The sequence below is a fragment of the Oryzias melastigma genome, linkage group LG1 (assembly GCF_002922805.2).
Source record: "Oryzias melastigma strain HK-1 linkage group LG1, ASM292280v2, whole genome shotgun sequence".
Classification (NCBI taxonomy): domain Eukaryota; kingdom Metazoa; phylum Chordata; class Actinopteri; order Beloniformes; family Adrianichthyidae; genus Oryzias; species Oryzias melastigma.
In genome coordinates, this window is record NC_050512.1 from 9,355,395 (window position 1) to 9,373,352 (window position 17,958).

General features: G+C 34.8%; 1 protein-coding gene across 1 annotated transcript; it reads left to right on the forward strand.

Annotated features, from left to right (window-relative positions):
* The first annotated feature begins 2,171 nt into the window (after nt 1–2,171).
* Nucleotides 2,172–17,791, forward strand: rac2 (Rac family small GTPase 2). Its single transcript, XM_024259299.2, has 7 exons — nt 2,172–2,323; nt 9,373–9,444; nt 11,772–11,889; nt 12,252–12,314; nt 14,108–14,267; nt 16,075–16,208; nt 17,299–17,791. Exons 1-6 carry the CDS (start codon nt 2,289–2,291, stop codon nt 16,203–16,205), a joined length of 579 nt encoding a protein of 192 aa, XP_024115067.1. The 5' UTR covers nt 2,172–2,288; the 3' UTR covers nt 16,206–16,208; nt 17,299–17,791.
* Nucleotides 17,792–17,958: the final 167 nt, after the last annotated feature.

The following is a 17,958-nucleotide window of genomic DNA, read 5'->3' on the forward strand; positions in this document are numbered from 1 at the left end:
ATGCCATTAGATGACATTTATGATGATGAAGTGCCACCTTGTGGTTGCAAATAAATAGCATGGCTTCTATTGTTCATGTGTAGCATTGTCTGTATGGCTGTACTTTTGACTTTCAGTTCAGTTCAAATACCTTAAAAAACATGAAATAGCCATTGGGATGAATTATAAATATGTTAGGGAAAATTTTAATCTGGTTAACAAGTGTCTATCTAGATAACAGTTTTGTGGAGGAACATTATCATCTTATCAAAACGTAGCACTTGAAATGTGTCTGTGCGTAATTTTGATTTTGGAAGTTTTTTAAATCAATGTTTGCTTTAACACTTTGTATCATATTTGACACACATTTGTTTTAGATCCCTAAGGAATTGTCTTTAAAAAAACCCCATCAGATATCACTTGGTCCATGTTTTCTGCCTTATAGTTCACCATCATTCCACTAGGGGGCAGTAGACTGGCTTTTCCTGCTCATTTCAAAATGGCTGCTGCTGTGAAGTCTTAAGGACACTTTTTACGGGAAAAAATTTACTAATTTTTAACTAATTTATGGTGAGAATTTTTCATCTATTGTCATTGTTTTTTAAAGATGACTTGCTGTATTGAATAAATTTCAAAATTGTTGATAATATTTCTTTATTATACAGTCATACCATGTTAAAAATGTGTGTATAGATTTATGGATAAGATGCTTTTTTCCTGAACACTCATGTTTATTTGTGCATCTTAAGCTAACATTGCTGTGAACAAAAACTTACCAAATCACCCAACCTGTTATAAAAGATACTCTCTTTTTCTCACTATCCCGTACTATAGGCTGTAGTCATTTAAAAGTTAGATAGTATTAAAGGAATTTGGACATTGGCTTATTTACAGGAAAAACTGTTCAAACGCACTGCATTGTGGTATGAGAAACTATCCAGTGAGCAGCAGGTTCTTGAGCAGAAATGTCTTGTTGATGCCAGAGGTCATTGGAGAATGACCAGACTGGTTCCAGCTGATAGAAAGGCAACAGTAACTCAATAACCCCTGGTTACAACCGAGGTCTGCAGAAGAGCATTTCTGAATGCACAACAACCTTGAGGCTGATGGGCTACAGCAGCAGAAGAACACGCAGGGTCTCATTCTTGTCAGCTGGGAAAAGGAAACTGAGGCTACAATTCTCACAGGATCACCAAAACTGGACATTAGAGGATTGGAGAAATGTTGCCTAGTCTGATGAGTCTGCAATTCTGCTGCGACATTTGGATGGTAGGGTCAGAATTTGGTATCAACAATATGAAAGCATGGATCCATCCAGTCTTGTGGTTTAAGGTGGGGATGGTGGGATAATGATATGGGGGACATTTTCTTGGCACACTTTGGGCCGCTTAGTACCAATTGATCATGGTTACAACGCCACACCATACCTGAGTGTTATTATTGACCATGTCCATCCCTTTATGACCACATTGTACCACTATGCTACTTCCAGTAGGATAAGCCTCCATGTCATAAAGCTGGAATCATCTCAGAGTTGTTTCTTAAACATAACAATGAGTTCCCTAGACTCTAATGACCTCCAGTCACTAGATCTCAGTAGATCACCTTTAGGATGTGAGGGAACGGGAGATCGGCATCGTAGATTTTCAGCCGAGAAATCTGCAGCAACTGTGTGATGCTAACATGTCAATATGGACTACACAATTCTCTATGAAAAAAACAGTTCTGAACTCAAAAGAGGGTCCAACCCAGTATTAGCAAGGTGTACCTAATACAGTGGCTGTTGAGTGTAGATCTCATTAAAAATGACATTTCACATTGTTTTTGAGGATTTGATCAAATGATTTAAATGCATTTTAATTCTGAAAAATAAATAAATAAATCTGTCAACTGTTTGATGTAGTGGACTTTACAGGGCTAAAATCCTTCTGTTCAACAAAGTGGTTTCCTGCAGTTTAGTGTTTGTGTATAAATTAAAAGAAGTCCTCAAAGTTTCCTTTTCTGTACCTTCTCCCTCTATTTTTTAACATCTCAAACTTGGTTTTGGAGTTTATTCCTAAATATTTAAATCGACATGTCTGTTTTTTCCCCTAACATGAAAAATACTAAAAAACAAAACAACAAGCGAGGGATGTGTGCAAAAATGAAGGAGGGGAAACACAGGCAGAGACAGAGGTGGCAATGGGAGGGGAAGGAGGGAGGGAGGTGTGCAACCGCTTCCTGTAGTTGCATGCTCATCTGAGCTCCTTAACCTTCCTCTCTGAGTCGGTTTCTGTCAAGAGTGGAGAGCTCAGGCGAAGCGTAACAAGATGCAAGCCATCAAATGCGTGGTCGTTGGAGATGGGTATGCCGTTATTTTTTTATTTTGGCAACTTCTCATGTCATAACCTGAGCTTGCTTTGAGAGTTGAACCATTTGAGGCCGGTTCAGCTAGAATCTAATGTAAACTCAAAGCTTATAATTGAGGCCTGTCAGGCACAGACGGGGCTTAGATCAACTTCCGCTAAAGACGAGGCGGTGTGATTTGGTGTTTCGCCTAAAATGTTTCTGTCACAGTATTTTTTATTTCCATTAAAAGCTCGCAGTGTCTCCAGACTAATGTAGATTTCCAGTGGTGTTTTTGACAGCACTGATTTGCAGAGTCTTGGATGAGCTGAGCAGGTCGCAACATGCAGCAAAATCCTGTCAAGGCAAAGTAGAGCGCCCTTTTCTGAGAAGTGCTCAAAACTCCAAAATAGGAGAACAAAGTTTGAATTAACTAAATTAGTCTCTCAGTAATCACAATGGGAAGTGAATTAATCCAAATATTAAGATATTCTTGTTTGTTTTAACATAATCCTTCACTGGTCACTATTTTATCCCCTAAAGGCACAGTAATGCGAGTTACAACTGTCAGTAAGCTGTTAAACAATCTGATGCTGTAACAGCATTTCGCTCCGTGTTGAACTTCCTCTTGCATGTTTGATTTAGAAATGTCCACCAACGAGGCAGCAGGGGAACGCTGAAGTTTGCGGCTACGCACAAAACTCAATGTTTAACATAAAAAATAGGTAGAGCAGTTTGATTCAAGGCATTAAATTCCACATAAGTGGGGGTAAAATATTTAGAAATAGCTTGTTAAAATGCATGTTAAAGCAGAGAGGAGGAAGTTGTTAATAGGGAAGTTTTCTACCCAGCTCTCTATTGGTGTGTTTGGTCTTTCCAAATGTATGTTTAACAGGGTGAAGTTGACCTTTCAAGCCAGTGAAACCCTAACCACAGAGGAATCCTATATCATACATGTACACATTAATACAATATAATGTGCTGCTTTCAGTCTAAAGTATGTGTGTAAAAAAATTTAAAGTTATAGATAAAAAAAAGCAAAGTTTAGACCTTTTACAGCATATCATTAATGGAATATTGGTTTCCAAAAAAGGAAATTTTATCTAATTTGGCTTCTAAATGTTAAAGACATGCACACAGACACGACATAGATTGTAAAAATCTAGTTTTAAACATGTTGAAGAACATGAAATTGGTTAAAAAAGCTGCATCTGAACATCTCCATAGACTTCCGTTTAGCTCCTCATCTGGCAACAAAGCTAACACAACAGTTTATCAACACAAACCTTGCATAACAACAGACAAGCATGGGGGTGGAGATATGATAATCTGGGCTTTTTTTTAGCCTCTGGATCCAGTCTACCAGCAATCACTCAATCACTATTTCTAAAGTTTACCTTTAAGATCCGACAACTATCCGAAGCATTGAGGTGCATCACACCGAACGCGATTAGCGCGGTGGAAGCAGCCAGATTTAATGTTAAGTAAATGATACAGACACGAATTGAGGTGATCTAAGGTCCCAAGGTGCAATTTGAGAGACGGGTCCAGCACAGCGGTCTGGCAGTAGCTCAATTTGAGCAGCGAGCAGCTAATTTCAGCATGGCGAAAGCTAAGCGAATTTGTTGCGCTAATTGTGTTCGCTGTGAATGCACCTTTAGAAGATTTCTCCATTAAAAATACATATTAATTTCATATATATATATATATATATATATATATATATAATAAACTATAAGCATTCCCTCACAACTTTTATTGCAGCAGTGGATGCAGTTTACCATTAAAAGTATAATGTCTACATCATCCTAATCAGGATGTCAATAGGTAATGAACTGAACAAAAATGCAAAAAAGAAATGGCCAAAAAATGTAGATAGATAGAATGGATGAAAATTTCAATTTTTTCCTTACTTTATGTTTGACATAAAGGCTAATTTAGTGGATAGATGGATGGATGGATGGATAGATAGATAGATAAGATAGATAGTTAATCCCAAGGGAAATTATATGATCGTCTGTTGCTTGATAATGAACAATTTTTGAAAATCTTGTCTTTATAGTTTCAGTTGAAACATTCTCTGATCAGAAAGCAAGTCATTTTTTAAAATATGTGTAAAAATTTGAATAAAGAAAGCAAACAGTTGGCAATAATAATAATTAAAAAAAACTTCTAAATATATTTAATAAGTCCTAAAACATCACTCTTTAAGTTATAAACTAGCAAAGATTAGTTTTTAATAATTTATTTATTTTAAAAAGTAAGCTTAGTTAGGTGGTACTTTTGAAGTTTACTGTTTCTATACTGTGTATATATTGTAAACTTAAAATGTTCCAATTTAACCTGGGGAAAACCATACTTTCTACAATGCACAAACATGGTCAATAAAAAATTGGCTATAGTTATACTCAATTTAAAGACAAATTAATGCAAACTGGCATTTTTAATGTGTGTTTCTCCCATGGTATTCACATTGAACAACTAAGGAAGGGCTTCTTCTTTAATCTTTTTCTACTGTTTACTAGCACATGTCTGCCACCTACAGCTAAAACAGGATTGGTGCAAAATGTCATAGAAGCAAATCTTGTACCAGACTTTCTCTTTCACAGCTCTACTCTGATATATGAAAGACTTGCTGTCATAGAATTCCACCCCAGCACAACAAAATTATTAATTTTCCCTCCATGATCAATTCTAAAACAGTCGGCACTTCTGTGAATTGAAAGAGACAACATCCATATGTCGATACCTAATTTGAGACCCTTATTTTTCTGAGTTTGACACTTTTTGTACATGAAGTCCAAAAACAGTCATAGAAATGTTTGTAGCCACACGTGAATGCAAGAGTTTTGAACACAGAATCAGGAAACGTGTTTACATGAGTTTCTGCACGTTTACACGCTTTTAAACAAACCGAGGGCGGTGTGAACAAGTATACCACTGACTGATAAAGCAAAACTTAGGTGTCCTTTTTTTGGCTCAGATGTACAACTTTTGGCTTAAAAAGATTCATTATGAAAACCTACTATTTTATACAAATGATGTAGAGTTGTTTTCCTGTTGTTTTGTGTAGTGTCAACTCTTTTGCAGTTTTGGTAAACACAGGAGGTCAATACCATCCAAAGCTTTTCACCTTTTTAAGGATTTAGTCTGAATTTCTGATGGTATGTTATAATGTAACAAACAAATCAAGTCAACCTTGTAAAATAATAAAAAGGAGGGATGCTCTTTGAGAGTAGAAAATGTTTGAGCACACAAAAAAGCTCAACTAAACAAAGCAAAGTTAGAAGGAAATTCTTCAGAAATGTATGCCGCACTAAAACCAGATGATGTAGGAATGTGATATCCAGCAGCAGCTGATGGAACAAGAGATTCTAAAAAAAGGAACATTTTTGGTGTTGAAGTCTTTCTTTAGGCTCAGCCTAGCTGGTTCCTGTTTTTACTGAGGCTTCTGAAAAATGTCAGTTCCTGTATGACTCAAGCTACCGCCAAACAAACGTGCGACTGCACTTCTATATTTCACGGAGGATTTTGCCGACATTAGGAAATGTTTTACTGAAAGCCTCAGCGTCAGTTTGTGTTCTTGATACAGTGAGAGGAACTACACGAAGCACTATACATCTAAAGCCCTTGTTTACCTCGTGTTCAGAAGCACTGTGGTCTTTACAAAGATGGAAGACGTTTCACACACTTATGCTGACAGTTTCTGATTGGTATCTGGGTTACTGACATCAGCATTGAGCCTTCTATCTGTACTAACCATTAAAACGATGACTTACTTTATGATTAATCTTTAAACTCTGTGGAACAACACTTCAAGAAACTATTTTTTTTTAAATTATTGGCCATTTTTCTCATTTTTCTAACAAGTTTATGTTACTAAGTTCAATTAAAATATAGTTTATCACAAAAAAACAATCAAAATTGTACTTTTAACTTTTCCAAAGGATTCATTTTATTTATTTAATAATCATGAGTTCGTGTAATTACATTTATTTTAATAAAAAAAATATACATTTTCTTGATTGCCTTCCTGAAATTTACATGACATGTATTAATGGACTAGAATGGTAAATTGATGCAAAAAAATAGCTGCTATTTATACAAAAGTTGCACCAAAGTTTTTGTTCCAAAACATCGACTTGGATCCAATTATTGCAAAATTATTTGCTTGCTACAAAAGTTTTCTAAACTTCATGAAGGGAGAGATTTTGGTCGATTAGATGATTAGATTTACTCGGATATCTGTCTGACGTTTGACGGCAAAACCTGAAGAACAGCAATTTTGGTTTATTTTTTGTAATTTGACACTTTTGGAAAGTATCTTTTTCAGAATTTTTCTGATCTCGGAAAGTGAACTGTGCGGGACAAAATTAAAGGGCTTTGATTGGTCGTCTCCTGGTTCCAATCACCTTCCAAAAAAAACAAGGCCTTAAAAATGCCTATATTTAAGGTGTAATGAAAATCAAAATTACATATTTTATCAAAAGATCCTCTCCTCCCTATTTGAAAATTTATTGCACAAATGGTGTAAGATCTGACTTTTTAATGTTGTTTAAAAAAAAAAAGTTTTCTCCCAAATCTGCCTCCGGTGGTCTGTTGAAGAACTGCAACATTTGGTAGTTTTGAGTTCAAGTCACAGTTGGACCAGATGATTATCCAGATGATTTGAAGGGTTTTTTAGCATTATTTATTCATACATTCATTTTTGTGGTTTCATACATTATTTTTTATATTTATATGTTTATATAAATTCTGGGAGAACTACACATTATTGCATGTTTCCATTTGTTTTCTGCTCGTCTATTTTGACATTTGAGTACCTGTAGTTTATGCAATATTCTGTTTGGAGTCAGAGTCATAAAAATGTTACCAAATCCAACCTTTATCTCAGAGAATTGCCAGGTTTGTCACAAATACTTTAAGTGGGAAAATTGGTGCAAAAAATAATTATTTAAAAGATTGGCAGGCTTTTTTTTTAATGACAACAGTTTTTAAATTTTTAATTTTTTTAAAGTTAAAAACATAATTTTATTGATTACCTTTATTATTTTAAAAATTTGAATACGGAAGTATAAATTGCACTTTTTTGAGAAACTCTTTTTTTTGCAAAATATGGGAACAAGAGCAGATGTTTTGTTTTTTATTATAATAAAGGATTAGATAACAATAATGCATTGATACACACTTCACTACCGTAATACAATGATGCTGATTTAGCTTCATAAAAACCAAGAGGAATCTAGCATATTAGACAATTAGTCAGACAACCATACCATAAAGAACATGACAGCAAGTCAACTGAACTTTTATACCATGGAATGGCCGTGGCGCAAAGGTGGAGCGGTCAACCTGTGATTGGAAGATTGCAGGTTCCATTCCGATCTTGCCCTTCCATGTGACCAACTGTCATTGGGCAGGAGTCCACTTTTCCTCTGGTGATATAGGTTGGCACCAGTGTTCCACCATCATTGTGTGAATGTGACTGTAAAGCGCTTCGGGCCTTTGAGGAAGTTAGAAAACCGTTATTTTACCATTCACAAAAACACTAAATCTGTTGAATTCTTCATCATCTGTGTCGCTTTGGAATAATTCTGCCAAGCCTGAGTGGTACATCCTCTTCTCCTTGCTGTCAGTAGCAAATACTGATACTATTTTTTTAAGTCACACTTAAGTGGCAGCCAAGCTATGCAAAAATACTCCAAATATATGGCAGTAAGGTAGTCTTCCAGTTAACTAGAGATGATCGTATGTGTATAATAGTCAAGTAAAGGCCAACCAAACTGCTAAACAAATGGCAGCTTTCATTATAATATATTCAAATAAAATAAAAAAAAATAATAATAATTAATCATGAAATGAATGTTGAGTACTGAGAACCTTCAGTTAGAACATTGGGGGATTTGCGGTTTAAGTCTCTATGGGAGTTCAACTTGATGAAAGCATTGGAATCGTCTCAGCTTGCAGTCATTTCCATGTTTTCAGAGAGATAAGCACTGCAGGGAAGATTCACCATACTTTGATTGGAGTAAATTTGTAGAATCAATTTGTAGAAAACTCTTAACCCCATTACCATTAGTATCATATTTGATGCACACATTTCTGAGATTTCTTAGCATGATTCCAACTTTCCTTAAAAACCCATTTTATTTAAGTTGATCCATTTTTTTCCTTGTAGTTCATCATAAATCCACTAGGGGCAGTAGAAGGGTTTCTCCCGCTCACTTTAAAATGGCTGCCCCCATGACATCTCAAAAGCATTTTTAGCTAGTTTTTAAAATGTTATGGGCAAAATAACTCATCTACTGTTGTTGTTTTTTAATAATTGCATTTATTTGTTGATAAATGATTCTTTATAATACAGTGACACCATGTTGAAATGTGTGGATCAAATTTGAGACTGTGGGTAAATAAGTTGTTTTTTTTCTGAACACACATGTCAAAGTAGCCTATCATAATTGATACCATCACCTTTCTCATAAAACAATAACTTTATATTGGATATTTTCTTTTGTAGATTCTCATTCTGAAGAATTTGAATTTTCTGTTAGTTCTTTGATGTAGAGGGCTTAACAGGGTAAACATGTTGGAAACTGGTTTCCCCACATAAATGCCATCATTGTGTTGAAATTAAAAGCTCATTTCACAGAGTGGGCTGGTTTATACTCTACAAAGAGACTTCAAAACTCAGCTGATTAAATCAGTTAATTTTAAGATGTTAGTAAAGACATTCAAGTTTGTTTTCATGTTCTTGTATTAAAAAGTTGAGTTTGTGAGTGTGCAAATGTCATAGCGCTAAAAGGTTTGCAAGCGTGTGAACGTAGGAGGACACTGCAGCGTGGATGACTGTTCAGCAGGTTACCGTTTGGCTGTGGCTCATGTAGGTCAGAGAACGTGTTGAATCATTTCCTGTGAGGACAAAACTGGAAACTGCAGATCTGTTACAGAAGCTGCTTTATAGATTAAAAAAAAATGAAAAAATTGCAGTGTGAGCTGCAGGCAGCTGTAGTGTGATAATGTTGTTGTGTTCCTCTCTGACGTGCCTCCATGTGTGTGTCTGCATTTCAGAGCTGTGGGTAAGACATGTCTTCTCATCAGCTACACAACCAATGCTTTCCCCGGGGAGTACATTCCTACTGTGTGAGTATAACGCACACATACACACAAGTACACACATGCAAACCAAAAGTATGAAAGGTTAGTGGAAGCACATGTGACTTGAAGACTCATTTAGCCATAGATGGATATATGTGTACATGTTTTAAGACCATCATAATCCTTGGTACACTAAGAAAACACCGGCGCGTGCCACATTAGATGTCTGATAGTGTTGGTAGGGACAGGTTTGGACCTGCTGCAACAAGTGAAGGAAACACAAAGCGCCTTGAAGTCACGCCTGTTCATAACTCAAATGCTAAAAAAGGAAAGACACCATTCTTGAAGAATTATGACCTACTTAACCCTTTAACACCTGAGGCGTCATTAAACACAAAATATTAAACATAGCTTTTCAACCATTAACACGATCGCTTTTCTCCCTCAGAATCTACTGGAATTACATTGATTGTACTAACAATTAGAAAAATTACCGAACATAAACACTAAAGCAAGGATCTACGAATAAGGAAATGTTTATTAAAAGGCATCAAAATAATTTTGTTCCCCACTTTCGACAAAAGAAAGATTTGATTTAAGACTCAAAAAACTGAAATTGTTCTGTAATTGTTATGGTTCAATTTTAATTATGTTATGCAGCCACAAGAGGGCTCAAGTCTGGATTTGTATCCATCGACTGCATAGTAAAATATGGCTTAAAAATATAAAAAAACAACATAAAACTGTAAAATAATGATTGTGACAGAAAGGGCATTCAACATAAAAAATACGCCAAATAAAATGTGTGAATCAGTGTACACAAATTCGCCGTGGAGACTCCTGAAGGGATATGTTGAAAGGTGAAAAACATTTTGAAATTCAATATATATTAGACTGTCATTAATTTTGAAACATAAATTTAGATTTATGTTCTTAGAATAAGTGGTACTTTTAGATTTTATGAGGATTTATTTAGTTTTATTTAGTAAAGCAACATAATTTTACTATTTTTTTTATGATTTTCCTCTTAAGTTTAGTCTTTTGCTACTTTTGGGCTAACTCCTTTTGCACAAATAAACATTTTATGATTTATTCTTCTTTTCCTTTCGGCTTTTCCCTTCAGGGGTCGCCACAGCGAATCAGTTTCCTCCATCTAAGCCTGTCTTCAGATGATTTAAACATTTCTTTTGAAGCTTAAGAAAAAATACAGAACCACAACGAGGATATTTTACTCACACAACTGGATTTTTTTGGATTGTAGTTTTTTGTTGTTATTTTCAGCACAACATAGATGTGCTTAAAAATAAAAAGGCCTTCTGACGTTGCAATAGACTCTGCTTAAAGACAACTTTAGAAACCCACTGTGAGAGCAAATGCTAAACTGTATTTCCACAAGAGGTACAGGTATGAAATAACTGAAGGAAAGACTTTAAAAAATGTCAATCCATTAAAAAAAAAAATTAAAGACAATTACAGTATAAAGGGAATTTCTTTTCTTTCTTGTGAGCATAGTTGATTGTTTTCAGTGTTTATGTTTATTTCTTTTAATTATGTACAAATACTGTTTGTATAAATTTAAGTTTGGACAGAAAAAATACTCAATTAGTTTTTTAATCTTCATGAAACCCTTTTCAAACTGTATATATCCATAATATTTCTTTTTATGATGCATTTTTTTATCTTAATTGTTCAATATATATAATTAAGCTTTTAAAATCATTTTTTGTTAGATTACATTCCAGTAGGTCTTAACTTTTAATGGACCCACATGAATCTGAGTTTATTATTCTCAACTAGTTACTGAGATGCCTTGTTAAGACACCAAACAGCATATGTATGAGTAAAAATACGATTTGGGACCTCATTTAAAAAGTCTAAAATTGATTTGATGATAAATAAAACTAATGAATATAAATCATTGTATTTTCCCTAACAGTGTCAGTGTTTTACATACTTTTTTATTAATGTATTCCTAAGCTTCATTAATGTAGTTGCTTCTTTTGTCCACAAGAGGTTCATTTGTACGATCAGCAAGATGTTCATGTTTTCAATGAAAGCATGCAGGAAAAATCTGGTAACTTCTAAAAACTACATTGTTCCCTCATTTGTCAATTTTAACTGTGCTTAAATGTTAAGTGTGTTCTGCAATAAATTAATAATAAAATAGTTTACTTTTTTAAATTGTTGTGCCCTTATACATCATAATTGTCTTGTTTTCTCCAACACAAGGCGTCTTTTATCAAACCCCAAAGGACCGATGACTCATAGTGGAGCTTTTTGGTGCAATGACAATCTGTTAGCACTAATGAATAAAGCATTTAATTATTCAAACAACCACCTGACTTATTGCTGATCTTCTGTGCCGCTGACAGGTTTGACAACTACTCAGCTAATGTGATGGTGGACAGCAAGCCTGTAAACCTGGGCCTGTGGGATACAGCAGGACAGGAAGATTACGACAGGCTCCGCCCACTGTCCTACCCACAGACGGTACACTTTCATTCCACAGATGCACACGTGCACATTTTTAATGAGGAAGCGTTGTCCTTTTTGTCCCTGGCTGTTAAATCTGAACCAAACTGTCAATGAGACATTTTGTCCCAAGAGGACAGCTTTTTAAAACAAAATCCACACTAAAGATGTCTTCATGGAAAACCTTTCAAATAAAACTGCTGATCTGAGATTAAAATGTAGTTTGTCACAAGAAATATTCAAACCTAAAAAAAAAATCAGATTTTCTATTATTTATTTATTTGTTTTGTTATTTTGTTTGCTTGTTGCAGCAAATTCGGCTCAAAGATATTTCCAGTAGTTACTAAGAAATACTTTTATCTCCCCGTCTCTCCATTCAGGATGTTTTCCTGATTTGTTTCTCTCTGGTGAGCCCTGCATCTTATGAAAACGTCAGAGCCAAGGTGAGTCTCATTTTGGTACAACAGCTTTTTTTTTCCCAGTTGTTCTTTTCAGTGGTCACTTGATTAGAAATGTAACAATAAATAAAAACAATACACAAATACATTAAATAAAGAAAAAGTGTTTAAAAATGAGTAAATTTTGTGTTAGAATCATAAAAAAGATTTATACACAGAGAAATCAAATCTCATTTTTTGGATTTTAAATCTAAAATCTAATTTATAGTCAAATATTTTTTGTGAATGTTCCCTGTATGAAAGCAAAATGTCAGTTGTAGTGGAAACAATATCCTGGGCTGTTCATTGATTAATTATGATTAAAATTAAGTAGGATTTTTTTTACTAGAGTTTTTATCCATATTTAGGGTTACAAAATAAAGTTGTTGTTTTTTTAAAGTTACTCCTTTAAATTTTACAAAGATATTTTCACCTGTCCACTCAAGTGAATTTCTTGAATTGTGTACAGTAAAAACATAAATTTAGCTTGTAAGTCTAACTGTAAATCATTTGAAATATGGCTTCATGTTGTAATGGTTGTTCCTCTATCTCTATAGGTTGATTTATACATGGTTAGAGGAAATGTCTCTGAACTGAGAATAGTGTAATAACAATAACAGTCATGAACTCGGCATCAATCATCATAGGATCAAGCTTCCTTTTGAATTTATGAACTGTTACGTCTAAATTGAGCTTCTTCCTACGTGTCTTAAGGTATATATCATATATTTGCTATCAAAGCTGTACACCGTCTTGACCTCTGTGGAAGCTGTAAAGTTAAAAAAGCCTTATATTCAGGATTTTTTCACTAAAAATTGTCATTCTATCACACTAAAAAGTTAATGATGCAAATATGAATTGAACCACTTTTGCTCCAAAGTACCTTTATTTAGCATCTACTTGTAAGAAAAAACATAAAGGATTTTTTCTTTTTTTTGTACCTAGATATAAATTCAAGGAGTTAATTTGTTGTGTCTTATTTGAGTTAAAAAAGTTAATAATTGATTAGAAATAAACCCCACGATTGACAAATGCTGCATAATCCAGCACAGATCTCAACTGTAACAGAAGATGGATTAACTTGAAATTAAACAAATGTATTTTTTAAGAGTTTTTGTAGAGCATCAAATTAAATATCAGTAAAATATTTTTGCACATTTCCTGAAATTCCAAGTCTTGGAGGTTCTGGTTTGAGTGACACTGTTGATAGTAGCCTTCATGGCATGAATTATTGATTGAGATCATCCAACCTCCATTTCTCTTTGAAATGTGTTCAAACCCTCCGCTTCAGGTGGATTTATTTCTCCCTTTTGATTCTATTTTCATGATGGTCAAGACAGAAATGGTGCTCTTTATAGAGGACAACCATTTATATTTCACTGGAAAAATAAAATTCAAAGATTAATGTTAAATATGAGACAAAAAAGCAGGAATAGAAGAAGAAACAAAAGCTAGTGGTGTTGAAAATTCAAGCTTATCTCAGATTGTTTTCAGTAGTCAAAGCTGGTGTTATTAAACCTATATTTTTCTCCCCAAATATGTTAATTAAAACTATAATCTTTTAAAATATGCTTTCTAGTGTTTTCAATATAATATAAATTAAATAAAAACTTTTTGAACTAAGAGAAACAAATATAGAACAATTACAAACCTTTCATCCAGAAAACATTAAAGGAGATGAAGAATAGTTAGAAAAATGAAACATTAAGCCATTACCAGACTTACATTTGGTCGTGAATAAAGAAGTTATCATTCCATGATAATGTTTTTTCACCCCTGTCGTTTCCCTTTATTCGCAGTGGTACCCAGAGGTTCGCCACCACTGCCCTTCCACGCCCATCATCCTGGTGGGCACCAAGCTGGATCTGAGGGATGAGAAAGATACCATCGAGAAGCTGAAGGAGAAGAAGCTGGCACCGATCACCTACCCACAAGGCCTTGCTCTGGCTAAGGAGATTGGTCAGTTCCACTCAATAATATTTCAGCTCTGTGGAGTTTTATGAAATAAATATTCCTTACCTGACATTTAACAGGTTTACATCTGAAATTCAAATATATCTCCAGCTCAGTATGGTAATAAACCTACAGTTAATAGGCTCAGCAATAAAATTATAAAGGTTCCAGCTTAAAGATTCTGGATTTGTGAAGAGACAGCTACTCTGCGCACATTTAAAAGCATTTTTAAGTTTCTTGAACACTTAGTGTTTCTCCTTCTTATACCAACCCTCTGGTCTACATTAACTCTTTATAAACTGAACACTCAACCCTGAAACCAAAATTTGCTTTTGGAGAAAATAGAAAGCTTTTATTTTGAAGGAATTTTCATAAAGTTGGAAGGCATACCTCAGCACCGATGTAGACAAAAACTCTGGAGTTTTAAAGAATAAAATTAAAGCCACAAATGGCATGCTATGACCCTCTTTGTCAAGCGTCTTTATCAGTAAATCAATATCCTTGATATCAGGCCATTTTAGGCCTAACTAGAAATGCCCAAAGTACAACTAGTTAACTAGTGACAGCCAAAAATGGGAACTAATTAACTCGTAACGTTTAAAAATGATCACGACTTTACTAGTGGATACTTATTGGTTAACTAATGACAATCTAAAAAGGTTACTAGTTAACGTTTTCTACAAGTTCACTTGTAAGGCTAATCTAAAGCTGATCATTAGTAAACTAATGTGACCAAAATCTCATACTAGTTTACTAGTGGCATGGAAAATGTTAACATGTCGACTAGTGAGATGTATTTATGTCTACTTTTGCCACCTTAGTCAGAGCTGCATTTGACAAATTGATGAAAGAACACATTTTTCAAAATGGCGGCTTTTCTGTTGGGTTTATCTCCATAGCAACCATTTAATGTTTTGGTCACTTGGGGGTGACTAACACCTCTAAGTAAGTTTTAAAAGAATCGGCTAAAGTAAACTTTTGAATTTCCTTAGCAACTGAGGTTCTTTATTAGCTGCTCCCACATTCCTTATATGTTCTCATTGTGTGTCATATGATTCTGTTCAAGGATTCATGAAAAACATTTACATGAATCATAATATCATAATATTTCATAATATTAAAAAATGTTTGAGCAGTAGAGAACGTCACTAGGTAACGTAGTTTAAAAGCTACAACTTCAAATCCTCAGTATCTCTCCACTGATGCTGACAGAGTTAAGAGGCGACAGATCAAAGAGTTTAAATTTTGCAGGTTTTTTTCAGTGAAAATTCAAAATGGCAGCCTTTTTTCAAGGTGGTGGTTGTAGTCTTAACCTGGTGGAGTGTGTGTCTAATTTCATGAATATCACTCAAATTAAAGTTTTCTTTATTGTGCAAAAATGGGAAATTTGCTAAATTTTACATTTTGCCACAAAGTGACCGACAAGTGGTAGGTATTGTGGCCATCCCATAATAATTTTGTAACTTCGTTTTGGATATACCTGGGCAACTGATTTTGTTAGTGGATTTTGAAACATCTTTTTAAGATTTCGGCTCCATTCTTTTTTTTTCACGGTTTCACCTGTTGTGATGTCATCATTTTTGGGGAACGGTTCGTTCACAATGTGAAAATGTATTTTTACTGGATACTAAGTGCGTGCAAATTTTGTTTGTGGCAGAGGTGAATTTTTTGCCTAAAGGTGCAGTAAGAAAGACGAATTGTGAAAACAATAAAACTGATTACTTGTCTTGGTTTTCCAGTTTTTGTCTTATTCAAACTAATAGCATTCATTATGGTGTTCTGACTTCTTCTGTATGTTTGCTCCCGTATCCAGATGCAGTGAAGTACCTGGAATGCTCAGCCTTGACCCAGCGTGGCCTGAAGACCGTGTTTGATGAAGCCATCCGGGCCGTGCTTTGCCCTCAGCCGGCCAAAGTCAAGAAGAGAGGCTGCTTAATGCTGTAAATGGTAAGAGCAACATCATCCCTGAGAGGGAGAAGGAGACATAAAAGGCACCAGGAACACGTGCATTGAGTGGGAGGGATGACTAGTGACATTTTAATGAAAATTCAATATCTTAACAGTTTCAAATTAGTGAAGGAGAGAATCAAAGAGGGATAGAAGCATGCTTCCTTTGTTGTCAAATATTGATGTTCTTAATATAAAAAGTAAGGGGAGGATAGCAAGCTTTTAACATTTACTTTGAAAAATTGAACATTTTCTTCTTATGACTAAATAGTTTGTCTAAAACTTTGTTCACACCAACCATGTGACACGCAAGTTTAAATATGCGTTAATTAAGCCCTTTGTGTTCAAACTGGACAAGCAGGGAGGGGCTTATTTTTTTTTTAATTTGCTACCATCACGACGCATGTCTGCCACCTACAGGTGGAAGAGGCTTAGTGCATGATGTCAAACGGTACAAATCTTCAATATAATCCGTATTCTTCCCCCACCCCTACATTCAGTGCTCCAAAAATGATGTCAAATTCGGACGTCACTCCCACTCGATGACATCATCAATAGTCGCCAGTCAGCTACGTTATTGCGGCGACGCTATAGCGCTCAGAAATGCATGACAACATTGGTTTTATACTTCAACAAGGAGTCACTATATACATTTAAATGTAAACTTCAGTGCATGTGAGCACACCCTTGCAACGGAGGGCTCTGAAAAGTTGCCATTAGGCTACTGCATGGTGGAATTTTGGAATACGGGGCCATTGTCTATCATTGGAATTGGTAGCTTGAACGCCTGTTGCCTAGAACAGTGTGAACATAGCTTAACGTTGATTCATAAACATATGAATCAAACTCCTTTAGCTCTAAAAGTACCTTCTACTTAAAAGCATATAATAAGTTACATTTCTTTCTCTTTTTTTTCTTAGCTGGTGTGTCAAAGTAGTTCATCTTGTCACTTATTTGTTATAGTTCAGCACTTTTAGACTTTTTATGTAGGAACACAACAAACTCCACATGTTTAAACTTGTTTATAGATTTTGTTTTGTCTCACCTTCTCTCACAGCACATTGTGACAGTTATGTTTTTTATCTTTTAGATTCACTCAGGACCACAGAGGAGTGAGAAGAAGACTGGTAGACATTCAAACTGTGGATGTTGGGTTTGAATGAGACTTTGCAATAACATCTCTACTAGAAGGTTTCAGAACGTGTCCACTTGTTAAAAGCAATATACCTTTGCTTCCTTATTTACGTTAAGACTGTATTAACCTGCTTTGATTGGTCTGTTATGTGTGTGCATTGAAAATGCTGTAGAAAATTTGTGATGTAAAAGATTGGGAGCAAGAATAAAAGACTAGCTTTATAAAAAAAGAGAAAAAATGGATTTATAAAGAAAAGCATTGTGAAATACAATTTTTGGCGCATTCAATCAGTGTTTTAATAAATTCATGTTATGCTGAACCATAAAAAGAGGAGAAAATGTATTTGCGACATGACAGAATGCAACAGAATCTTGCTTTAAATACAAACATGATCATTATTATTTGTTGTAATATTGAAATAAAATATACTATAACATAATCATGCTCACTTGGTGGGACACAACCTTCTTTTTTTCCTGATGTTTTATGACTCCAGCAGAAAAGAATGAGCTCAGTCCTTCTGAGGTAATGCTAAAGTAACATATTGCCGTTTCAACACCTTTTACTAGCATGATCAATCTTACTTGGCTTTTTCAAAGGGCAAACCATTATGGC